Below are 26,395 nucleotides of genomic sequence, written 5' to 3'. Positions count from 1 at the left end.
CTGGAGTGAGCCATGATTGCACTATTGCACTCCAGCCTGGGCAACAGAGTAAGACCCTGTCTCAAACCAAAAAACAAACTTCATTTTGTCAAGGATTTTTGTTAAAGAATTTATGTTAATTCAGGATAAAGACTTCAGTTATACGTTACATTTAGTTTTTATGAGATGCTGAAAGATTAGAAGAAGGTAAATATGAACTATCTATGATCCAGAAGGAACTGGAATTCTTTTTTTTTTTTTTTTTTTTGGAGACGAGTCTTGCTGTGTTGCCCAGGCTGGAGTACAATGGCGCAAACTCGTTCACTGCAACCTCCGCCTCCCAGGCTCAAGCGATTCTCCTGCCTCAGCTTCCCGAGCAGCTGGGAGCACCTGCTACCATGCCCGGCTAATTTTTGTATTTTTAGTGGAAATCCATCTCTACTAATTCACCATGTTGGCCAGGTTGGTCTCGGACTCCTGACCTAGTGATCCGCCCACCTCGGCCTCCCAAAGTGTTGGGACTATGGGCGTGAGCCACTGTGCCCAGCTGGAACTGGAATTCTTAAAAGGACTGAAAAGGAAGTAGAAAAAAGTGAGTGAAAGAGGCTTAAGGTAAGACAAACCATTGAATACATTTATGGGAAATTTTATAGTTTGCATAAACAAAGCATAAACTTAAGGCACAGTGAATAACTGTATTGATAAACATAAACTAGCCACTATTGGACAAGCAGCAAAAGTAAAATTCAAGAAACAAAACCTTCATAAGTCACTACTTCCTTTTGTTACAGTCATAAAATTTTCTGGGTAAACTCTAGATACTAGTACCTCTAGGGAGACAGGATTCAGAAGATCACTTTTAGACACACCTACCTTCACTTGATAACCAGATAAATATCTGTGAGTGAGAGGTACTATCTCAAATGAAGTTAAAAACAAATTAGAAGGAAAAGGTCAGGTTAGCATGTTTTAGAACTATTGGTAAACTATAATTCATGGGACATTATATAATCAAAAGATTAATATTTTAAGCACTAAGTTATAAAGGGTTTACACCCATAAATAAAAAGATTACCATCACTTACTATGAAACACCATTCCATGAATCCATGTAGCTAGAACACTCCTAATGAAAAGTTTAATTATCCTTCAACCTGTAGTTGAAGAACTCAGTTCATGTTCATTGACAGATTTCCATTACAGACCCACTATATTGATGTTACTTTCTTTGACACTATATTTTATGTAGATACATTAAGATTGAAAACTTAATGCTGTTTAGAAGGCTATTAATATAACTTAATTTCTGAAAGCTTTGAGTTTCTGAAAAGGCTTTTAAGATCAAAATTTCTGAAACACTCCACACATTCTTCCTCACCCACATTTAATTATAAATCAGTGTTATACTGATAAAAGGTTCTATACACACATTTAGAAATGTGTGTGTGTGTGTGTGTGTGTGTGTGTGTGTGTGTGTGTGTATTTTTCTTTTCTCCCAAGATGGAGTCTCACTCTGTCACCCAGGCTGGAATGCAATGGTGCAATCTCGGCTCACTGCAACCTCCACCTCCCTGGTTCAAGTGATTCTCCTCCCTCAGCCTCCCGAGCAGCTGGGATTACAGACGTGCAGCACCATGCCCAGCTAATTTTTGTATTTCTGTAGAGACGGGGTTTCACTACGTTGGCCAGGCTGGTCTCAAACTCCTGACCTCAAGTAATCTGCCCGCCTTGGCCTCCCAAAGTGCTGGGATTATAGGTTTGAGCACTGTACCTGGCCATATTTAGGAATATTTTCAAAATTAGCTTCACAATATATACATTTATAAGGTTTACAAATAACCAAGTAGGTAGAGGAGTGGCCAACCAGATTCAAGCAAACTGTCCAGTCTTCACTATTGCTACTTCTAAATGATGAATGATGGGTAATTTCATTAGGCTATCATAGTACCTTACACAATATCTAATTGCTCCTGATGGATTAAATCTATACCTGTCCCACTATCCCCCAATCCCCTCCAAACCACTTTTCTATAGGATTAACACTGAACGGATAACATAACCAGGATGCCACATGGATATTCACTAGGTATTAACATTAATAAATCTATTTCATAAGTAGTGTTTTAATATTATGTTCAAAGCTAGTTATTTGAGTCCTGAAAAAGAATACAAGATTAAGTGGCTTGCATTAAAAAATGGAAGCCTATCTTAATATCTGGTGTTATAAATACAGATTCTTACATAAAACAGTTATTCTCAATGAAAGAAAATTCAAAGTGCTTCCATCTTGCTCCTTTTATTATATGGGGAAGCATCCTTAGTGTGAAATTAATGGTTAGATATATAAATGCATGGCATAACATGAGAAAATCTAGGAGAAAATATCCTCATTTTAATCTAAGACTATGGAATTATCAATTCCAATTAGACTTAATCAGCAACTTACCTTTTTTAAAAAAAGCAAATGCACAAATAGACAGGCTTGATAATTTAACTCTTCTTAACTATTAAGGCTCTAGGATGTCCTTAACTTTTTTAAAAGATCATTTTAAAACCAAAGCACTAATTCTATGCACAGTAAAAACAGTACAAATATCTGAATTTCAGATCTGGCTTTTGCTAGATAAGATCCTAAAAATGAAGAAAACATTTTCCCTTTCCAGATATTTTAATAATTTAAAATATAAATAATTGTATTAAGTCCCACTGAATAAAGAATGTGAAAGTTTTTGTATTTAAAAAAAAAAAACTTAAGAGTTTGAAGCTTGATAGTCATTTCGTTTTATGGTGGGACAGAGACTGGATTTTGCTTGCTTTCCATAATTACTTCACTGTCTCCCTCCATTTCAAAATTGACATTCACAAATGAGCTGGATATCACTGTCTCTGGTTGATCTGTCTGAACAATGGAATCAGTCTGCAATTTATTCTGTTGATATTGTCTTTCTGCTTCTTCAGACATCCTGTTTTCTTCTTCTTCTTCTTCTTCCTAAAAAAAAAGGAGCAACATCAAGAATAGTTGAAATACGAAAGGCCAAAAGGTACATAGTGCTGTTTTCCCCACTGTCAGCTTATGTTTAAAAAAAAAAAAAAAAGCCGGGCACGGTGGCTCACGCTTGTAATCCCAGCACTTTGGGAGGCCGAGGCGGGCGGATCACGAGGTCAGGAGATCGAGACCACGGTGAAACCCCGTCTCTACTAAAAATACAAAAAAAAAAAATTAGCCGGGCTTGGTGGCAGGCGCCTGTAGTCCCAGCTACTCGGAGAGGCTGAGGCAGGAGAATGACGTGAACCCGGGAGGCAGAGCTTGCAGTGAGCCGAGATTGCGCCACTGCACTCCAGCCTGTGCGACAGAGCGAGACTCTGTTTCAAAAAAAAAAAAAAAAAAAAGCAAAAAAAAAAAAAAAAAAAAGTGTCACGTTCAAATCAGTTTGGTCTAATTAAGACATACTTTCCCTTTCTCCTGCTCTCTAATTGAAATAACTACTGTAAAACATTTTAAGGAAAGTAGTTTTCTCTTGTTTTTTTTTTTTTTTTTTTTTTTTTTTTTGGAGAAAGAGTATTGCTCTGTCACCCAGGCTGGAGTGCAGTGGCTCACTGCAACCTCTGTCTCCCAGGCTCAAGCAATTCTCCTGCCTCAGCCTCCCGAGTAGCTGGGACTACAGGCACCTGCCACCACGCCCAGCTAATTTTTGTATTTTTAGTAAAGACAGGGTTTCACCGTGTTGGCCAGGCTGGTCTCGAACTCCTGATCACAAGTGATCCACCCACCTTGGCCTCCCAAAGTGTTGGGATTACAGGCATGAGCCACCGTGCTCAGCCCAAAAGAGGTTATTTTTTATAACAGGGTCCAGCACTACATCACTTAGATGAGACCTGAATTAGCTTTGACAAGGACTATATTTCTTTCAGATTAAGTCTAAGCTAAATAAATAAAAAGTTAGCTTCAACTGTATCACTTCAATTGTAGGGTGTCAGTCTATTCGGTTGAATAGGTTGGTTCATTTACTAAATGATATATAGCATAGTTAGTTTTCTCATAAGCATCAAATATATAGATAAGGCAGCACCCACCCTCAAGAAATTTACAACTTAGTAGGGAAGTTAAGACATGTAAAAACAGTATTATGACAGATGTAGAGATTTTGAATGGGTAAATAATTTCTAGTTGCAGAACTACTAAATTCATTGAGGAGGTGGCATTTGTATTGGACCCTGCAGAACAGGTAGTCAGTACACAGTGAGTAGCCCCAGAAGATTACTCTGGGGCTTGCTTGAGAATAGAGAGAGACCACTTAGGAGGCTAGTATAATAGTCCAGATGAGGTAATGAGGCTCTAAGCAAGGCTTATAGTGTTAAGAAATACTTACTTGTTCATAAAACAGGTTTGAAACCATATGACAAATGTTAAGTCAGCTGACCTTTCCAGGCTCATGTCCAGTCACTCCCACATTGTACCTTATGCTCCAGTGACAATAAACTATTATATTTTTGCCATTTCCCCAACCATAACAATGTACCTTCATGCCTCTACATTCTAGCTTTACCTGAATTGCTGCCCTCTATTTGCTTGAAGAATAGCAGATGCCAATATTTGTTGTGCTCACTAATATACACTAGGTGCTGTTTCAAACATTTTATATATTAATGTATTTAATCCGTAGAGCCGCCCCCGAGCATGGATGCTGCAATTCTCCTCATTACAAAGATAAGGAGATTGAGGCTTATAGAGGGGTTAAGTGTTCTGTCCAAGGTTACAAAGTTTTAAGTGGCAGAACAGATTTTGAATTCAAGCCTTTTGGTTCCTGAGCCCATGATCTTAAGCACTAAAGGCTTTTATATTTTAAGACAAAATTCACTTCACTCTCACCTTAAGACCTCACTACTTTTAAACTGCCCTCAAATTTTTGCGCATTAACACCTGGCACATACACATTTCTTGTACTTAAATTTTTATCTGTGTCAAACCCACTCCACTTTTCCTATATCCAGTCCATGTACTCTAAGTATCTTGTTTCTTCATCTTAGAATTAGAATGATAATCCAAAGAGAGGCGTGTGAAGATTAAATAATGTATATAAGGCATCTCACACAGCACTAAGACAATAAAATCTAGCCTAGTTTTGCACACAGATCATAGGAAAATTCCAGTTTTAAGGAATTCCAAAATGTATGTTACTTTGATAAAAGAAATTAATAACTCTAGAATGAAATGCCTAGCGTAAGAGAGCTATATGTTGGGCAGTTAGAAAATACATATGCTCAGTATGCAGCCCATCAAGTCCATAGCAAACCAAACTGAATCAAGAAAATGTAAAAAGGAGGCATACCTCCTTCTTCATCCGATAATATTCATCAATGGCATATTGGTACTTTGGGGTGCTGATACCCAAAACAGATGCAATCTTCTCTCCAAGGAAGTCACACACTGAAGATACAAAAGTTAAAAGACTTACATAATTCTATAAACATTTCTTGAGCACTTTCTATGTGTGAGACACTGTAGGAATACAAGAGTTACTGATCCTGCTCTCAAGGAGATTATAAAAACCTAATATATCTCTCTTCTGTATATCTTCCCTGATTTCTTCAAGAAGTACTGGTGGTTTCAAAACTCCCAACAAGTCTTTTCATATCTGTATTAGAACACTTATCACTAGGTATATCTGTTATATGTTTATGTCTTTAAGAAAAGTGTATATTGCCAGGCATGGCGGCTCATGTCTATAATCCCAGCACTTTGGGAGGCTGAGGCAGGCAAATCACATGAGGTCAGGAGTTCAAGACCAGTTTGAACAACATGATGAACCTCATCTCTACTAAAAATACAAAAATGAGCTGGGCATGGTGGCGGGTGCCTGTAATCCCAGCTACTCACAAGGCTGAGGCAGAAGAATAGCTTGAAACTGGGAGGCGGAGGTTACGGTGAGACGAGATCACACCACTGCACTCCAGCCTTGATGAAAGAGCAAGACTCTGCCTCAAAAAAGAAAAATGTATACTCAGAAAGCTGGGATATCACTGGGCTGGAGGAAGGGAACGGCTTGTAGTATAACACTCACTGAGTGCCTACCATGTGCCAGGCACTGTGAAAGGTTAGGCGTAGAGAGGTTAAAGAACTTAACCCAGACTGATAAAGCAGATCCAAAGTTCAAAGCTAGGTCTGAATCTAAAGCTCATGTTCTTTTCATTACACCAACCTGTCTAGCATATATTGAGTGCTTAGTAAATATTTGTTGAATCAATTACTATTCACAATTAGCTCTAATAAAAAGCAGAAAGTGATAAAAAACTATGAGGGAGTTAAAAATGAAAGCAGAAGAAAGCTTTATAATTTAAAACCTATATTTTAAATTAGCATTATTAAGTTATAAGTTGATAATTCATTTCCTTCAAATATCACTTAGTCACATCTCAATTTAAGAAACGAAATATTAATGAAATAGAAATATAAATTAAGTATAATACAGGCTTTAGAATAAGCAGTGAGACAGATTGAGAATGTTATTAATTGGAAACCAAATGACAAAGCAGCAAAATAGCTGTTAAGAGAAAGGGTTTAAGAACTTGAAAACCGTATCTAAACTAACATAGTCATTTTTCATTCCTCAAAAAAAAAAAAAAACCATATTGGAAGCTGAAGAATGTTTTAATGTGAAGTACAAGTTAGGTTACTATCTCCCAATGCTAGCTAGCTCTTGAGGACAGTGATTAACTCCCTATTGTTTCTCCTTCAGTTTGGAAACATCCTATTTAGCAAAGTTCCTGTTGCTGAAGCATGTTACAGTAATTATACAATATTCAAGCAGAAAAGCAATACCTGAGAGAGTTGATGTAGCAGCCCGAAGCATGTAAAACCATAAGTAGGGGCCCCAGGTAAGTTTTGTCTGCAATAAGAACTCATGTTAGTAACATTCATACCTAAATTCATTCCACATATTTAGGCCATAATGAAGTAGTCACATACTTGGTAGGCACCGGGAATATTCTATAGGCAGTACTACAAAGAGACTGCAATCCAATCAACAATTTAAAATCTTTAGAGTTAAAAATTCCACAAAGATATTTTACATTCACCCATATAACTACCACTACCTTAAGCCCATAGAAGAATCAAAAAAAGATGCAGCCACTGAAATGGAGGTGGTAATCGCAGTCTGGATTATTTTATGAGTTGACAATCCAGAGCTTTCCTTTCTCCTGTCTTGCTGCATTTTTGTCTCCACTATTTATAAACACAACACCACAGGGGGTGTTCAGTCAATAGAAAGAAACTTAAGGATGCCATCTGACATACTTATGCTATAGCAGGGAAATAAAGGTTCACAGAAATTAAACAGGATATGTAAGGGAACATCAAATGAGCTTTTAATGGTGGGAAAATAAGGGACAAATAAGTGGCAAGATAAGTTTTGTTTAAGTCTTTTTTTTTTTATTATTATTATACTTTAAGTTCTAGGGTACCTGTGCACAATGTGCAGGTTTGTTACATATGTATACATGTGCCATGTTGGTGTGCTGCACCCATTAACTCGTCATTTACATTAGGTATATCTCCTAATGCTATCCCTCCCCCCTCCCCCCACCCCACGACAGGCCCCGGTGTGTGATGTTCCCCATCCTGTGTCCAAGTGTTCTCATTGTTCAACTCCCACCTATGAGTGAGAACATGTGGTGTTTGGTTTTCTGTCCCTGCAACAGTTTGCTCAGAATGATGGTTTCCAGCTTCATGCATGTCCCTACAAAGGACATGAACTCATCCTTTTTTATGGCTGCATAATATTCCATAGTGTATATGTGCCACATTTCTTAATGCAGTCTATCAATGATGGACATTTGGGTTGGTTACAAGTCTTTGCTATTGTGAATAGTGCTGCAATAAACATACATGTGTATGTGTCTTTATAGCAACATGATTTATAATCCTTTGGATATATACCCAGTAATGAGATGGCTGAGTCAAATGGTATTTCTGGTTCTAGATCCTTGAGGAATCACCACACTGTCTTCCACAATGGTTGAACTAGTTTACAGTCCCACCAACAGTGTAAAAGTGTTCCTATTTCTCCACATCCTCTCCAGCACCTGTTGTTTCCTGACTTTTTAATGATCACCATTCTAACTGGTATGAGATGGCATGTGGTTTTGATTTGCATTTCTCTGATGGCCAGTGACGATGAGCATTTTTTCATGTGTCTGTTGGCTGAATAAATGTCTTCTTTTGAGAAGTGTCTGTTCATATCCTTTGCCCACTTTTTGATGAGGTTGTTTGATTTTTTCTTGTAAATTTGTTTGAGTTCATTGTAGATTCTGGATATTAGCCCTTTGTCAGATGAGTAGATTGTAAAAATTTTCTCCCATTCTGTAGGTTGCCTGTTCACTCTGATGGTAGTTTCTTTTGCTGTGCAGAAGCTCTTTAGTTTAATTAGATCCCATTTGTTAATTTTGGCTTTTGTTGCCATTGCTTTTGGTGATTTAGTCATGAAGTCCTTGCCCATGCCTATGTCCTGAATGGTATTGCCTAGGTTTTCTTCTAGGGTTTTTATGGTTTTAGGTCTAACATTTAAGTCTTTAATCCATCTTGAGTTAATTTTTGTAGCAAACTTGACAAAAACAAGAAATGGGGAAAGGGTTCCCTATTTAATAAATGGTGCTGGGATAACTGGCTAGCCATAGGTAGAAAGCTGAAACTGGATCCCTTCTTTAAGTCTTAAAAAAGGACTAGACCATAGAACTCAAGACAAGCTCATTGCATATTTGGTAAGCCAGGGCCACTGGCAGAATGCAATCCACAATGCACACCTACGTAGTTAATCTTGGTTCTGTAATTCCAAATGAATTTTGTGAAGCTTGCCAAACAGATGTTATCTGCCTCTCTAGATGAAGCCAGTGATAAAGGCATGCTTCATTGTACCAATACGTTTATCCAAAGAAAACACAGTACAAAGCCTTCAAGGAATCAAATGTATTAATAATTGTTTTCTGGAGTTTTTTTTAAGACACAGTCTCACTCTGTCACCCATGCTAGAATGCAGTGGCACAATCTCAGCTCACTGCAACCTCTGCCTCCTGGGTTCAAGTGATTCTTGTGCCTCAGCCTCATGAGTAGCTGGGATTACAGACGTGCACCAATTGCACGAATTTTTGTATTTTTAGTATAGATGAGGTTTCGCCATGTTGGCCAGGTTGGTCTCAAATTCCGGCCCCATGTGATCCACCCACCTCAGCCTCCCAAAGTGCTGGGACTACGGGGGTAAGCCACTGCGTCTGGGCAATAATTGTTTTAATATGGCTTCCAAGGAGGGGAGAAAGAGAAAAACTTGTCCATAATCTTCTTATATATACTAATGATTAAAAGGGCATTAAAAAGGCAAACACAAGAATATCTGTTGAGACTGAGTGGATGGGGCAGGGCGCAGTGGCTCACGTCTAATCCCAGCACGTCTAACGCCCAGCTAATTTTTTGTATTTTTAGTAGAGACGGGGTTTCACTGTGGTCTCGATCTCCTGATCTCGTGATCCGCCCACCTCGGCCTCCCAAAGTGCTGGGATTACAAGCGTGAGCCACCCGGGCTCCGATTTTTCAAGACTACTTGACTTCTTTTACAACATGGACCCTTCCATATAGGCAATGAAACTAAAGCAAATGGTGGGAAAAGAACTGTTACCATATAGAACAACTTTTAGAGAAATAAAAAAGTAAAAAAAGTCAGACAGAAATTACTACGTATTTCCATGAAGTCACAGCAAGTACGCCTTTCTCTCTTGCCTCCCCTTCCACCTCCTCCCATGCCTAACACAGCAAGACCAACCCCTCCTCTTCCTCCTCAGCCTGCTCAATGTGAAGACAATGAGGAAGAAGACTTATGATGATGATCCACTTCCCACTTAATGAACAGTAAATATATTTTCTCTTCCTTATAATTTTTTTTTTTTTGAGATGGAGTCTTGCTCTGTCGCCCAGGCTGGAGTGCAGTGGCGCGTTATCTGCTCACTGCAAGCTCCGCCTCCCAGGTTCATGCCATTCTCCTGGCTCAGCCTCCCAAGTAGCTGGGACTACAGGCACCCACCACTACGCCCGGCTAATTCTTTTTGTATTTTTAGTAGAGATGGGGTTTCACTGTGTTAGCCAGGATGGTCTCGATCTCCTGACCTTGTGATCCGCCCGCCTCGGCCTCCCAAAGTGCTGGGATTACAGACGTGAGCCACCACGCCTGGCCCCTTATAATTTTAACCCTTTTTCCTTTCCTTTCCTTTCTCTGCCTCGCCCCACCCCGCCCCACCCCGCCCTGCCTCGTCTCTCTTTGTCCCCCAGGCTGGAGTGCAGTGGTTCGATCTCGGCTCACTGCAACCTCTGCCTCCTGGGTTCAAGCGATTCTCCTGCCTCAGCCTCCCAAGTAGCTGGGACTACAGGTGCCCACCACCACACCCAGCTAATTTTTGTATTTTTAGTAGAGATGGGGTTTCACTACATTGGCCAGGCTGGTCTGGAACTCCTGACCTTGTGATCTGCCCACCTCAGCCTCCCAAAGTGCTGGGATTACAGGCATGAGCCACCACGCCCGGCCAACATTTTCTTTTCTATAATGGAGGTCAATATAAGCAAAATGTAATTCACCCATTTTCCACCACCTAGAAATAATTATCCAAATATCAGGGTATCTTTCCAGTCTTTTCCTGAGCATATACTTATTTTTACAACATTGTTGTCCCTTACATATTTTCTCTATCCTATTTTTCCACATGTATTATATCATATTAATATAATTATAATATTAAGCCTATTTACTTCATCTGCTTAAATTCCTAAAGGTGGAATTAACTAGGCCAAAAATATAATCATTTAGGAAGGTCTTCATTCACTTTGCAAAACTTCACACTAGAAAATCTGCCAATAAATATGCAGTAGCAACGTATGTGATTGCCCACTAACTTGTAGCTCCGCCGGGTGTGGTGGCTAATGCCTATAATCCCAGCACTTTGGGAGGCCAAGGTGGGCAGATAACGAGGTCAGGAGTTTGACACCAGCCTGACCAACATGGTGAAACCCCATCTCTACTAAAAATACAAAAATTAGCCAGGTGTGGTAGCGTGTGCCTGTAATCCCAGCTACTCAGGAGACTGAGGCAGGAGAATCGCTTGAACCCGGGAGGCGGAGGTTGCAGTGAGCTGAGATCGCGCCATTGCATTCCAGCCTGGGCGACAGAGTACATCTCAAAAAAAAAAAAAAAAAAAACTCCCTCTCTCTCTCTCTATATATATAGTTATAGTTGTTACCTATATAAATGGATTGAGTGATGCTTTTCTAATATAGTCAAAACTAAAAATTATCTGGTCTCATTTTTTGCCTCAATTTTTTTTTTGAGAGAGTTTCACTCTTGTTGCCCAGGCCCAAAGTGCTGGCATTATAGGTGTGAGCCACCATGCCCGGCCACCTATAACAATATTTTTAAAATATATATAGACTTACACAAATATACACATATTTGAGGAATATTAACTGAAACTAAATTAATGTGTAAGAGAATTAGAGACGGTATGTTTATTCTTAAGGTTCATCTAAGGTAAAACTGAAGTGAGTTACTATAAGATTATAAAAAGATCGGCCGGGCGCGGTGGCTCACGCTTGTAATCCCAGCACTTTGGGAGGCCGAGGCGGGCGGATCACGAGGTCAGGAGATCAAGACCACGGTGAAACCCCGTCTCTATTAAGAATACAAAAAGTTAGCCGGGCGTGGTGGCGGGCGCCTGTAGTCCCAGCTACTTGGAGAGGCTGAGGCAGGAGAATGGCGTGAACCCGGGAGGTGGAGCTTGCAGTGAGCCGAGATTGCGCCACTGCACTCCAACCTGGGCGACAGAGCGAGACTCCGTCTCAAAAAATTTAAAAAAAAAAAAGATTATAAAAAGATCTAGGTCTCCACTTTTTTTTTTTTTTTGAGACAGAGTCTCGCTCTGTCGCCCAGGCTGGAGTGCAGTGGTGTGATCTTGGCTCACTGCAACCTCCACCTCCCAGATTCAAGCAATTCTCTGCCTTAGCCTCCCGAGTAGCTGGGATTACAGGCTCCCACCACCATGCCCACCTAATTTTTGTATTTTTAGTAGAGATGGGGTTTCACCACCTTGGCAAGGCTGATCTTGAACTCCTGACCTTGTGATCCATCCCCCTCGGCCTCCCAAAATGCTGGGATTACAGGTGTGAGCCACCACATCTAGCATAGGTCTCCACTTCTTATCCTCTACTAGTGTCATATGCCAGGCGTATTAATCTTAAATCTTTATCTTAAATGTCAGGGTTTTAAAAATTGAGTCTGTTTTACAGAAGTACTATGGAAATACAGGACCTTTTCAAAATTCCTTTGTCTTATCATATTTATGATGTATTAAGAGGAAACAGAAAATTGAAAGTCTGCTCTTAACATTAAGTGAAGCCAGGTTTATCTTCAGTTGTTAAAAGAACTGTGCCCAATAGGGCCAGGCATGGTGGCTCATGCCTGTAATCCCAGCACTTTGAGAGGCCAAGGTGGGCAGATCACCTGAGGTCAGGAGTTCGAGACCAGGCTGACCAATATGGAGAAACCCTGTCTCTACTAAAAATACAAAATTAGCTGGGCATGGTGGCACATGCCTGTAATCCCAGCTACTTGGGAGGCTTAGGCAGGAGAATCGCTTGAACCCGGGAGGCAGAGGTTATGGTGAGCCGAGATTGCGCCATTGCACTCCAGCCTGGGCAACAAGAGTGAAACTCTGTCTCAGAAAAAAAAAAAAAAAAAAACTACTCCAATGGATAAGCATTGGCTGTTGTATTGGTCTACAGCAGGAAACCTAATGATACATTGAAATTGGCTAGTAGTGGTGAGATTTAGCTATACACATTAAAAAAAAAATTTTTAATTGGCTAATAGGGTATTATCTACAAAGATGTGGACAAGGTTTCCAACAATGAACAGAATAGTACCTCAGAGCTAATAGCACTGAGAAAGCCATTAATATCCCTGCTGTTGTTTAAATGTGTCCCCTAAAAAACGTGTGTTGGAAACAATATAACAGTGTTGGGAGCTGGGACTGAATGAGCAGTGATGATGCCATGATGGCTCCAGCATCATGAATGAATTAATGCCATTATTATGGAAGTGGGTTTGTTATAAAATCATGAGCTCTATCCTCTTCTCTCTCTGTCTCTCTCTCACCCTCTCACCTTCTGCTATGTTCAATGATGCAGCAAGAAGGCCCTTGCCAGATGCCAGTCTCTCAGTCTTGGACTTCCCAGCCTCCACAACTGTAAGCCAATAAAGTTCTGTTCTTTATTAATTACCCAGTCTGTGGTATTCTGTTATAGCAGCACAAAATGGGCTATCACAAACCCAATAACTGAAGGGGTAAAAAGAGAGAGCAGTTACTGGGAACCCTGGGATAATACCCAAATGGAGAAGGCTTCCCAATACTAGCTGTGGCCTTAGTAGAAAATCCAGTTACCCATGGCATATAACAAGGAAGGAATCCCAGAATCAGAATGGTGAAGAGTAAATAACACAACCTCATTTTATTCCCTGCCCTCTAATTTCCTGCTGGTGGTTCACATTGGCTAAACTCAATAGAAAGCCAGAGGACAAGAGAGTCTACTAATACAGTGCATACATGCCGAAGTACAATGCAGCATGCAGAGGAGTAGACAGTAAATCTACAGGAGCAAACAGAAACTTCATATGATGCCTAGTCCACAAACACAAGAAAGGATATGGTGATAAGAAGTAGTTTTATGGTTACCTGCTATCAAAATGCTCTAACATTAAGATACCAATCATCTGTTAACATACTCCACCAGGCCGGGCGCGGTGGCTCACGCTTGTAATCCCAGCACTTTGGGAGGCCGAGGCGGGCGGATCCCGAGGTCAGGAGATCGAGACCACGGTGAAACCCCGTCTCTACTAACAATACAAAAAACTAGCCGGGCGTGGTGGCGGGCGCCTGTAGTCCCAGCTACTCGGAGAGGCTGAGGCAGGAGAATGGCGCGAACCTGGGAGGCGGAGCTTGCAGTGAGCCGAGATCGCACCACTGCACTCCAGCCCGGGCGGCAGAGCGAGACTCCGTCTCAAAAAAAAAAAAAAAAAAAAACATACTCCACCATGTAAAAGATTTTCTACTTACTCAATAAAAAACCTATTTATTGCCACCGATGGAGATTCTGAAATACATATTAGAAAAATTATCCATGTAAAACTGCTGGAAGAAAACATAGGGGAAAACTACATAACATTGGTCTAGGCAATACTTTTTTGGATTTGACCCCAAAAGCTCAGGCAACAAAACCAAAACCAGACTAATGGGATTACATCAAAATAAAAAGCTTCTGCACAGTAAAAGAAACAATCAACACAGTGAAGTGACAACCCATGGATTGGGAGAAAATACTTGCAAGTCATACATTTGATAAGGGGTTAATATCCAAAATATGTAAAGAACTTAAACAACTCAAAAGCAAAAAAACAACCTAATTAAAAACTAGGCTAAGGACCTGAACAGTTACTTCTCAAGAGAAGGCATATGAATAGTCAACAGATATATGAAAAAATGTTCAACATCACTAATCATTAAGGAAAGGCAAATTAAAATCACAATGAGATATCACCACATACCTGTCAAAATGGATATTATCAAAAAGATAAAAGATAACAAATGTCGGCAAGGATGTAGAGAAAAGGGAACCCAGGTGCACTTGTTGGTGGGAATGTAAATCAGTACAGCCATTTTGGAAAACAGGATGGAGGTTCCTTGAAAAACTAAAAACAGAATTACTATATAATCCAGCAATTCAATTTCTGAATATATATTGAAAGTAACTGGAATCAGTGTATCAAAGAGATATCTGCACTCCCATGTTTATTACATCATTATTCACAATGGCCACATTATGGAACCAACCTAGGAGTCCATATCAGATGAATGGATAAAGAAAATGTGATATATATACAAAACGAAATACAATTCAGCCTCTAAAAATAGGGAATTCTGTCATTTGTGTAACATGGATGAACCTGGAGGACATTATGCTACTGAAATAACCCAGGCACAGAAAGGCATAATACCACGTTTTCACTTACGTGGAATCCAAAACTGAACTCATAGAAACAGAGAGCACAATGGTGGTTACCAGAGGCTGGGGGTTAAGGTGAAATGGGGAGATGCTGGTCAAAGAGCTCAGTGTTACAATTAGGAAGAATAAATGGTAAGTACTTGAGGCAATAAATATGTTTAATAAAAACAGAAAAATGGGCTGGGCATGGTGGCTCACGCCTGTAATCTCAGCACTTTGAGAGGCTGGGGTGGGCAGATCACCTGAGGTTGGGAGTTTGAGACCAGCCTTACCAACATGGAAAAACCCCATCTCTATAAAAATACAAAATTAGCCAGGCGTGGTGGCGCATGCCTGTAATCCCAGCTACAAGGGAGGCTGAGACAGGAGACTCACTCTAACCCAGGAGGCGGAGGTTGCGGTGAGCTGAGATCGCGCCATTGCACTCCAGCCTGGGCAAGAGCAAAACTTCGTCTCAAAAAAAATAAAAAAAAAACCAGAAAAATAATTCAAGATTCAAAAGCCTCTATTATGTATACATTCCATTAACTATAACAATGGCATTTAAATATATACATGAAGTTGGCATCAAGATGCTCTTTTACGGCCAGGCGCGGTGGCTCACGCCTGTAATCCCAGCACTTTGGGAGGCCGAGGGGGGTGGATCACTTGAGGTCAGGAGTTTGAGACCAGCCTAACCATCATGGTGAAACCCTGTCTCTACTAAAAATACAAAAATTGGCCAGGAGTGGTAGCGCACACCTGTAATCCCAGCTACAAGGGAGGCTAAAGCAGGAGAATTGCTTGATCCCAGGGGCGGAGGTTGCGGTGAGCGGAGATAACGCCACTGCACTCCAGCCTGGGCAACAGAGTGACACTCTGTCCCCAAAAAAAAGATGCTCTTTTACTACTTTAAACAACACAAGAAAAATGGATTTGAGGCCAGGAACTCATGCTTGTAATCCCAGCACTTTGGGAGGCCAAAATAGGAGGATCATGTGAGCCGAGGAGTCCAAGACCAGCCTGGGCAACATAATGAGACCTCATCTCTACAAAAAACTTTAAAAATTAGACAGGCGTGGTGGCCTGTATCTGTAGTCCCAGCTACTTAGGAGGCTGAGGTGGAAAGATCGTTTGAGCTCAGGAGGTCAAGGCTATAGTGAGCCATCATCATGCCACTGTACTACAACCTGGGCAACAGACGAAGACCTTGTCTCAAAAAGAAAAAAATTAAAATAAAAAAGGATTAGCATTCCTATGATTTTCATAGTATCAGACCAGTAATCCCAGCACTTTGGGAGGCCAAGGTGGGTGGATTACAAGGTCAGGAGTTCGAGACCAGCCTGGCCAACATGGTGAAACTCTGTCTCTACTAAAAATACAAAAATTAGTTGGGCATGGTGGCAGGCACCTGTAATCCCAGCTACTTGGGAAGCTGAGACAGGAGAATCATTTGAACCTGGGAGGTGGAGGTTGCAGTGAGCCGAGATCGTACCACTGCACTCCAGCCTGAGCGATAGGGTGAGACTCCGTCTCAAAAAAAAACAAAATTTGCTTCTTATACCTTTTAAAACAAAGTCTACATTAATGAAAAACAAAATTAATGGCCATCTATTGCTGGTGGAAGTTGAAGGAAATGCACAGCAGGTAACACATTTTTATTTAAAGAATATTCTGCTTGAGCACCATTCTGTCTATATAAAAGGATTCAAAAAGTAATCAAATACTCAGCGGGCAACTTCCCTAAATGGCACTTAAAATGTGCTTATCTTGCCAGAGAAAAATTGAAAAAACTATTCAGGTGGAAGTCTTTGGTTAGTTCTAAGCTTTAAAAATCTTTTCTGAACAGAAATGAGAATGTTGTCTGGCAAAAAAAAAAAAAGATTCAGTGGAAAAATCTCCTGAGTGGCTGAATACATTATGGTTTAATACATTAAACCATAATGTATTCTATTAATATTTAAAGTTTCCCTCCAAGGCGGAGCTTGCAGTGAGCCAAGATCGCACCACTGCACTCCAGCCTGGGCGAGAGAGTGAGACTCCGTCTGAAAAAAAAAAAAAAAAGTTTCCCTCCAAAAATATTATAGTTATTTAAGGGAAATAAAACCACCTGCAAGTTTATTTTATGAATGTAATTCTACATTAAGCTACACACAAAAAAATATGGTGACAGACTAATATTAACATGGGCGTACATAAAAAATTAACCAGATGAAGTCATTTGCAATTCAGGCAGCTATAAAAAATATCAGAGAAATAGGCCCAGCTCGGTGGCTCACGCCTATAATCCCAACACTTTGGGAGGCTGAAGCGGGCGGATCACGAGGTCAGGAGATTGAGACCATCCTGGCTAACACGGTGAAACCCCGTCTCTACTAAAAATACAAAAAAATTAGCTGGTCGTGGTGGCGGGTGCGTGTAGTCCAGCTACTTGGGAGGCTGAGGCAGAAGAATGGTGTGAACCCGGGAGGCGGAGTTTGCAGTGAGCCAAGATGGTGCCACTGCACTCCAGCCCGGGTGACAGAGTGAGACTCCGTCTCAAAAAAAAAAAAAAAAAATCAGAGAAATCAATTGTATCTCTTTTTGCTAAAGACTTAAGTAATTATTATTCTATCTCAGTTAATTTAGTCAACATGTATAGTCACATTTCCTAATTATAAATTTTTCATTAACTGTATTAGGTTTTTCTGTGAAAATTTTACTTAGAATTCAAGTAAAATGTCCTCTCTCAGCTTCAGGCTGTAAAGCTACCAACTGACAGTATAATAACAGCTCATATTTGCCTAAAAAAAATTGTACTTTTTTTTTGTTTGTTTGTTTTTGAGACAAAGTCTTGCTCTGTTGCCCAGGCTGGAGTGCAGTCGCTCGATCTCGGCTCACCGCAACCTCCATCTCCCAGGTTCAAGCGATTCTCCTGCCTCAGCCTCCCGAGTAGCTGGTATTACAGGTGCACGCTACCACGCCCAGATAATTTTTGTATTTTTAGTAGAGACGAGGTTTCCCCATGATGGCCAGGCTGGTCTCAAACTCCTGACCTCAGTGATCTGCCCACCTCGGCCTCCCAAAGTGCTGGGATTACAGGTGTGAGCCACTGCACCTGGCCCATTGCACTGCACTCTTAAAGGCATGAAGTATCAAAAGGGAATTTTTTTTTTTTTTTTTTTTTGAGACAGAGTCTCGTTCTGTGGTCAAGGTTGGAGCACAGTAGGGTGGTCTCTGCTTACTGCAATCTCTGCCTCCTGGATTCAAGCGATTCTCCTGCCTCAGCCTCCCGAGTAGCTGGGATTACAGGCTTGTGTCACCAAGCCCAGCTAATTTTTGTATTTTTAGTAGAGATGGAGTTTCAGGGTTTCACCATGTTGGCCAGGCTGGTCTCAAACTCCTGGCCTCAAGTGATCTGCCCACCTCAGCCTCCCAAAGTGTTGGGATTACAGGCGAGAGCCACCGTACCTGGCCCAAAAGAAAAAATATAATTTTAAAGCTTTAAACTTGATATTTCAAAATTGGAATCATAAAACAAATCAATTTTATAAACTCAAATGATACTAAATCTGGGTGCACAGCTAGATTTGTTATTTAAAAAAGAAAATGATACTAAATAGGAACTATGGAGAAAATTAATTAATTAATTTATTTATTTATTTTGAGATAGTGTTTCACTCTTGTTGCCCAGGCTGGAGTGCAATGGCGGGATCTCGGCTCACTGCAACCTCCACCTCCCAGGTTCAAGCGATTCTCCTGCCTCAGCCTCCCAAGTGGCTGGGATTACAGGCACCGGCCCCCACGCCTGGCTAATTTTTTGTAGTTTTTTTTTAGTAGAGACGGGGTTTCACCATGTTGGCCAGGCAGGTCTCAAACTCCTGACCTCAGGTGATCCACCCACCTTGGCTTCTCAAAGTGGTGGGATTATAGGCAAGAGCCACCATGCCTGGCCCCAAAGGGAAAATATAATTTTAAAGCTTTAAAATTGATATTTCAAAATTGGAGTCATAAATCAATTTTATAAACTCTAAAATGATACTAAAATCTGAATATAGAACAGGATCTTTTTTTTTGAGATGGAGTCTCGCTCTGTTGCCGGGCTGGAGACCAGTGGCGCGATCTTGGCTCACTGCAATCTCCGACTCCCAGGTTCAAGCCATTCTCCTGCCATTCATCCGCCCACCTCAGCCTCCCAAAGTGCTGGGATTACAGGCGTGGTCCACTGCACCCGACCTATTTTTTTTTTAAATGATACTAAATAGGAACTATAGAGAAAATTTAAAATATAAGTTATAGGGTTTCAATCTTGAATCGAGTTCTAAAATTATCTCAAGTAAAAAAAAAAAAAAAACAAAAACCGCAAGTAAAATTTCTTGTGCTACTTGCTATATTTGCTTTATTAATTAATACTACTATATATTTTTCTTTTCTTTCTTTTTTTTTTTTTTGAGACAAGGTCTCACTTTGTTGCCCAGGCTGGAGTACAGTGGCATGATCATGGCTCACTGCAGCCTTGAATTCCTGGGCTCAAGCAATGCTCTTGCCTCAGCCCTTCAAAGCAAAGATTACAGGCGTGAGGCACTGTGCTCAGCCAAGTCACTTTTCAGTGAGTTTTCATACATATTATCTCATTTAATCTTTAAAAACAACTACACATAGGTGAGGCAAGTTATCTCTCTTCTTTGTAATCATGGAACTTTAACTACAATGAAAGTTAAGTTTTTGTCAAAGCAAGGTGACTACTACAGGACAGAGCCAGAACTAAAAACCAAGTTTCTGACGTCTCATGGTACCTCTCAGTGAAGAAAATATAAAAAGATTTCTTATCACCCAGGGATCTGTTGGATTGGGCTTCACAACTCAGGGAAATTCCAACATGAATATGCTATATACATGGTCATTAAAGACTTTAAGAGTGGATATAGACCTCTATCATAACAGCATGAGGAACTCTGGACCCACTTCCCAGTAAAACTGATGAAATTCATTAAAAAATAAACATTTAAAGCCCCTGGAAATGGTCTTAATGGCATATAAATGAATAAACATCTATTCAAGAAAATCTATGAAAATTTGGTAACAAAAGCAAACGTCTGTGGTAACTGAACTAAGACCACTCCCTCTCAGCACCCTCCCAGCAAAGGGAGGCAGAAACTGCACTTCAGACTGGTACAGCCAAGAATACAGGGTTCCCCCTCCCCTCAGCTTCCAGTTGGGTTTTCTTCTCAGGTGGAACAGAATATTAACCAGCACTTCTCATCTATTACTAAGGCCAATTTCCAGGTAAGTGTAGTTGACAGGGGGTGACTTCTTCCACCAGCTTCTGCTCACAGAATAGAGGCTCTACCTTGAGCATGGCACCAGTGAGAATACCAGCGCCCTGATCGCCTTTACCCAGTTCATAAGGCAGCAGAGGCAAGTTCTACGCCAGCAGGGGCAAGTCAAAAATACTTAAAGCTACTAACCCCACCACCCATAAATGCTCAGCTCCTAAAGTGAAGGTGTTATTCAGACAGAAATGAGCCATTGTCCCCACCCCCAGCTCCAAAACCTTGGCTCAGAGATTGCCCTGAGTGACAGGCAGAAGGGCGGGGCTGGGGTACAGAGTCAGCCAGGACAGGAAACAAAGCAGATAACTCCTAATCTCTTCCCAAAGGAACTGACTTCATTTGCAACACACCTAGAAAAGTCCAAGGCTAAGGGTGTTCTCAAAAACATTGGAGATTGTAGCAAAATGTACAGTGGTCCCCCTTTATCTGCAGGGGCTGTGTTCCAAGACCTCCCATGGGTGACTGAAACTACGGATAATACTGAACCCTATACTATGTTTTTTCCTATATACACATACCTATGATAAAGTTTAATTTATAGATTAGTCACAGTACGAGATTAACAATAGCTAATAACAGAACAATTATCACAATACACTGTAATAATAGTTATATGAATGTGGTCTCCCAAAATATCATGTTGTACCGTATTCGCCCTTCTTCTTCTGATGAAGGAGGTACCAAGTGTGACAGTATGAGATTTTATGATGCTACTCAGAACGGTGATCAACTTAAAATTTATCAATTGTTTATTTCTGGAATTTTCCATTTAATATTTTCAGAGCACAACTGACCATGGGTAATCACAAAAAGCAAAACTACAAATAAAGGGGGGACTACTGTAACTGGGAGAAGATTCCTAGATTCAATAAAAATACAGGCTAAACTATAGGCTAGCTAATTTGCAGGAAAGAATAGGAGTGGAGAATAGACTTCACTAAAAGAACACGGCAGTCACTAAACAAATAAACAGGCAAATAACAATGACAAGATGTGGGGGCGCAGTACCCAGAGTTGCTATAATATATAATCTAAAATATCTAGTGTCCAACAAAAAATTATGAGACATGCAAAGAAACAGAAAAGTATGACCCATACATAGGAAAAAAAATCAGGCAACAAAAAATACCTGTGAGAGTGACAAGATGCTGGATTTAACAGAAAAAAAAATTCAAATAGCTTTTATAAATATGCTTGAAAATGTAAGAAAATAACAAATTAAAAACAAAGGAAGGTATAACAGTATCACATCAAGTAGAGAGTATCAAAAGAGACAGAAATTATTAAAAACAAAACAAAACAAAAACTGGCCAGGCGCAGTGGCTCATGCCTGTAATCCCAGCACTTTGGGAGGCCAAGGCAGGTGGATCAAATGAGGTCAGGAGTTCCAGATCAGCCTGGCCAACATGGTGAAACTCAATCTCTACCAAAAATACAGTAATTAGCCCGGGCATGGTGGTGCGTGCCGGTAAGCCCAGTTACTCCAGAGGCTGAGGCAAGAGAATCACCTGAATCCAGGAAGCAGAGGTTGCAGTGAGCCGAGATTGCGCCACTGCACTCCCGCCTGGGCGACAAGAGTGAAACTCCATCTTAAAAAAAAAAAAAACAGCCAGGCTCAGTGGCTCACGCCTGTAATCCCAGCACTTTGGGAAGCCAAGGAAGGTGGATCATTTGAGGTTAGGAGTTCAAGACCAGCTTGGTTGTCTCTACTAAAAACACAAAATTGGTGGAGTGTGGTGACTCACGCCTGTAATCCCAGCACTTTGGGAGGCCGAGGCGGGTGGATCACAAGGTCAGGAGTTCGAGACCAACCTGACCAACATGGTGAAACCCCGTCTCTACTAAAATACAAAAATTAAAAAATACAAAAATTAGCAGGATGTAGTGGTGTGCATCCGTAATCCCAGCTACTCGGGAGGCTGAGGCAGGATAATCACCCAGCCCGGGAGGCAGAGGCTGCAGTGAGCCGAGATTGTGCCACTGCACTCCAGCCTGGTGATGAGTGAGACTGTCTCAAAAAAAAAAAAAAAAGAAAGAAAGAAATGTAAATGCTTCTGTAGAAAATATTCACTTAATTCAAAAGATAACAGTAGAAAAGAAAGGAGCAAAAAGACATGAGACATAGAAAATAAAAGGTAAAATGGCAGATGTAAATCCAACTATATCAACATAAATTATGAATGGATTAACAACCGAATCAAAGGGCAGAGATTGTTAGACTGGATAAAAAAAAACAAAATCCAACTATATGCTGTCTACAAGAGATACTTTAGATTAAAAAATACAAACAGATTCACAGTAAAAGGGATGGAAGAAGATATACAAAACAAACTATAAAAAAGCTCACACTGGCCGGGCGTGGTGGCTTACACCTATAATCCCAGCACTTTGGCAGGCCGAGGCGGGTGGATCACAAGGTCAGAAGATCGAGACCATTCTGGCTAACACGGTGAAACCCCATCTCTACTAAAAATACAAAAAATTAGCTGGGTGTGGTGGCACGCACCTGTAATCCCAGCTACTTGGGAGGCTGAGGCAGGAGAATGGCGTGAACCCAGGAGGTGGAGCTTGCAGTGAACCGAGATCATGCCACTGCACTCCAGCCTGGGCAACAGAACGAGACTCTGTCCCCAAAAAAAAAAAGAAAAAAAAAAGTTCACATGGCAATATCAGTAGCAGACAAAACAGACTTTTTTTTCCTTTTTTTTCTGAGGCAAGGTCTTACTCTGTCACCTAGACTGGAATGTAGTAGTGAGATCCCAGTTCACTGCAGCCTCAACCTTCTAGACTCCAGCAATCCTCCCAACTCACCTCTCCAAGTAGCTGGGCCCACAGGTGTATGCCACCACGCATGGCTAATTTTCTTTATCTTTTGTAGAGACAAGGTCTCACTACATTTCCCAGGCTGGTCTCAAACTCCTGGGCTCAAGAAATCCTTCTGCCTCAGCCTCCCAAAATGCTGGGATTACAGGCATGAGCCACCATGCCAGACCTAAAATAGACTTGAAAACAAAAAACATAACTAGAGATAAAGAAGGACATTTTATAATGATAAAAGGGTCAATCTATCAGGAAGATACGAAATTATAAATACATATGCAGTTAATTTAATAACAGAGCACCAAAGTACATGAAACAAATCTGACAGAAAGGGAGGGAGAAATAGACAATTCAACAATAATAGTTGAAGACTGCAATATCTCATTTTTAATAATAAATAGGGGCTGGGCACGGTGGCTCACACCTGTAATACCAGCTCTTTGGGAGGCCAAGGTGGGCGGATCATGAGGTCAAGAGATCGAGACCATCCTGGCCAACATGGTGAAACCCCGTCTCTACTAAAAATACAAAACTTAGCCAGGCGCACGCCTGTAATCTCAGCTACACGGGAGGCTAAAGCACGAGAATCACTTGAACCTGGGAGGCAGAGGTTCCAGTGAGCTGAAATCGTGCCACTGCACTCCAGCCTTGGCAACAAGAGTGAAACTCTGTCTCGAAAAATAATAATAATGATAATAAATAGGACAACTGGGCAGACGATCAGGAAGGAAACAGAAAGCTTGAACAATACTATAAAATCAATTAGACCTCACAGACAACTATAGAACACTTTCAACAACAACAGAATATACATTCTTCTCAAGTACATATGGAACATTCTCTAAGACAGACCACCTACTAGGCAGGCTATAAAACAAATGTCAATACATTTAAAGGGCCAAATAATATAAAGTATGTTCTCTGATCAGAATGGAGTGAAATCAGAAATCAATAAAAGGAAATAAATAGACAAACTCACAAATACGTGGGAAGTAAACAACGTACTTCTAAATAACCAATGGGTCAAGGAAGAAAACCAAAAGGAAAAAAAGAAAATACTTTAAATAAAAATGAAGGTATAGGCTGAGCGCAGTAGCTCACACCTATAATCGCAGCACTTTGGGAGGCCGAGGCAGGCAGATCACCTAGGTCAGGAGTTTGAGATCAGCCTGGCCAACGTGGTGAAACCGTCTCTACTAAAAATACAAAAAATTAATTTGGCATGGTGGCGTGCGCCTGTAATCCCAACTACTCGGGAAGCTGAGGCAAGAGAATTGCTTGAACCCAAGAGGCAGAGGTTGCAGTGAGCCAAGATCATGCCACTGCACTCCAGCCTGGGCGACAGAGTGAGACTCCGTCTCAAAAAAAAGAAGGTATAACATACCAAAACTTATGGAAAGCTGGGCATGGTGGTGCACATCTGTAAACCCTACTACTTGTGAGGCTGAAGCAGGAGGACCGCTTGAGCCCATGAGTTCAAAGCCAGCCTAGGCAATATGGCAGGACCCCATTTGTAAACAACAAGAACAACAACAAAAATTTGTGGAATAAAACTAAGGCAGTACTTAAAGGGAAACTTGTATTCGTAAATGACCAATTAAGAAACCTAGCAATAACCTAGACTTCTGCCCTAGGACACTGGAAAATGAAACACAAACTACACCTAAAGCAAACAGAGGAAGGAAATAATACAGGCAAGAGCAGAAATTAATAGAGAATAGAAAAACAACAAAGAAAATCATGAAACCAAAAGGTGGTTCTCATGGAAGACCAATCAAAATTGGCAAACATTTAGCTAGATTGACCAAAAAGAAAGAGTAAACGCCCAAAATTACTAGAATCCAAAATGAAAAGGAAAATCAACCTTATGAAAAATAAAAAGAATTATAATGAAATACTACTGTATGCCAATAAATAAGATAACAGATAAAATGGACAAATTCCTAGAAAGACACAAACTCATACACAACTGACTCAAAAGGGAACAATCTTAATAGCCCTATAGCAAGTGAAGAGACTGAATTAGTAATCAAAAAAACTACCCACAAAGAAAAGCCAAGGAGGCTTCACAGCTGAAGTCTTCCGAACATTTAAAAAATAATTAAGGCCAGGCGCTGGCTCACACCTGTAATCCTAGCACTTTGGGAGGCTGAGACGGGGGATCATTTGAGGTCAGGAATTCAAGACCAGCCTGACCAACATGTTGAAACCCCATCTCTACTAAAAATACAAAAAAAATTAGCCAGACTTTGTGGCATGTGCCAGTAGTCCCAGCTACTTGGGAGGCTGAAGCAGGAGAATTGCTTGAACCCAGGAGGCAGAGGTTGCAGTGAGCCAAGATCACACCACCGCACTCCAGCCTGGGTGACAGAGTGAGACTCTATCTCAAAAAACAAAAATGAAAAATAGTTAGCTGGGCGCAGTGGCTCACGCCTGTAATCCCAGCACTTTGAGAAGCTGAGGTGGGCAGATCACTTGAGGTCAGGAGTTCAAGACCGGCCTGGCCAACATAGTGAAAGCATATCTCTACTAAAAATACAAAAATTAGCTGAGTGTGGTGGTGCGTTCCCGTAGTCCCAGCTACTTGGGAGGCTGAGGCAGGAAAGTTGCTTAAACTGGGGAGGCAGAGGTTGCAGTGAGCCAAAATCGTGCCACTGCACTCCAGCCTGGACGACAGAGCCAGACTCATCTCAAAACAGAGGCAGAAACAACCTAAATGTCCAACAGCTACAAATGGATAAATAAAATGTATAATATATTCACATGATGGATTACTTGACCATAAAAAGGAATGAAGTAGTAACACATGCTATAACATAAATGAACCTTAAAAACATTATGATACGTGAAAGACCACAGATGAGTCCATTCATATAAAATAGGAAAATCTATGCACAGAAAGTAGATTAGTGGTGGCAGGTGGGATGGAGGATCGGGGTGATGGCTAAAAGGTATGTGGTTTCTTTTTATTTACTTATCTTTCACTTACTCTGATAAGAACGTCAAGTTTCTTTTGAGGTGATGTAAATGTACTAAAATTGACTATGGCAACGGTTGTACCATATATATCCATACATAATTATCTGTGAATAATTAAAATCACTACATTGTAAAATATAAATGGTTGAATTATATGGTATGTAAACTGTATCTCAAAGGTTTAAAAAAGGTGTAAATCTTTAGTAAAGTAATAGATATATTCTTTTTATAACTA

General features: G+C 40.7%; 1 protein-coding gene across 3 annotated transcripts in view; it reads right to left on the bottom strand.

The window, feature by feature from the left end:
- Positions 1-604: 604 nt before the first annotated feature.
- Positions 605-26,395, bottom strand: part of LOC116484611 (signal recognition particle subunit SRP54) — a 95,969-nt gene continuing 70,178 nt past the window's right edge. For 2 of the 3 annotated variants that reach the window (XM_032179472.2, XM_032179471.2), the window contains 3 exons: positions 6,800-6,866; positions 5,310-5,407; positions 605-2,968 (listed from right to left, as the gene is read on the bottom strand). In XM_032179472.2, coding sequence (XP_032035363.1) covers positions 2,762-2,968; positions 5,310-5,407; positions 6,800-6,866 — 372 coding nt within the window. In that variant the 3' untranslated portion in view covers positions 605-2,761. The remainder of the gene's footprint in view (positions 2,969-5,309; positions 5,408-6,799; positions 6,867-26,395) is intronic. The other variant, XM_058429600.1, reaches the window with a different exon arrangement.

This window comes from Hylobates moloch, unplaced genomic scaffold (genome assembly GCF_009828535.3).
Source record: "Hylobates moloch isolate HMO894 unplaced genomic scaffold, HMol_V3 SCAFFOLD_16, whole genome shotgun sequence".
NCBI lineage: Eukaryota > Metazoa > Chordata > Mammalia > Primates > Hylobatidae > Hylobates > Hylobates moloch.
This window is presented reverse-complemented; position numbering and strand designations above follow the sequence as displayed.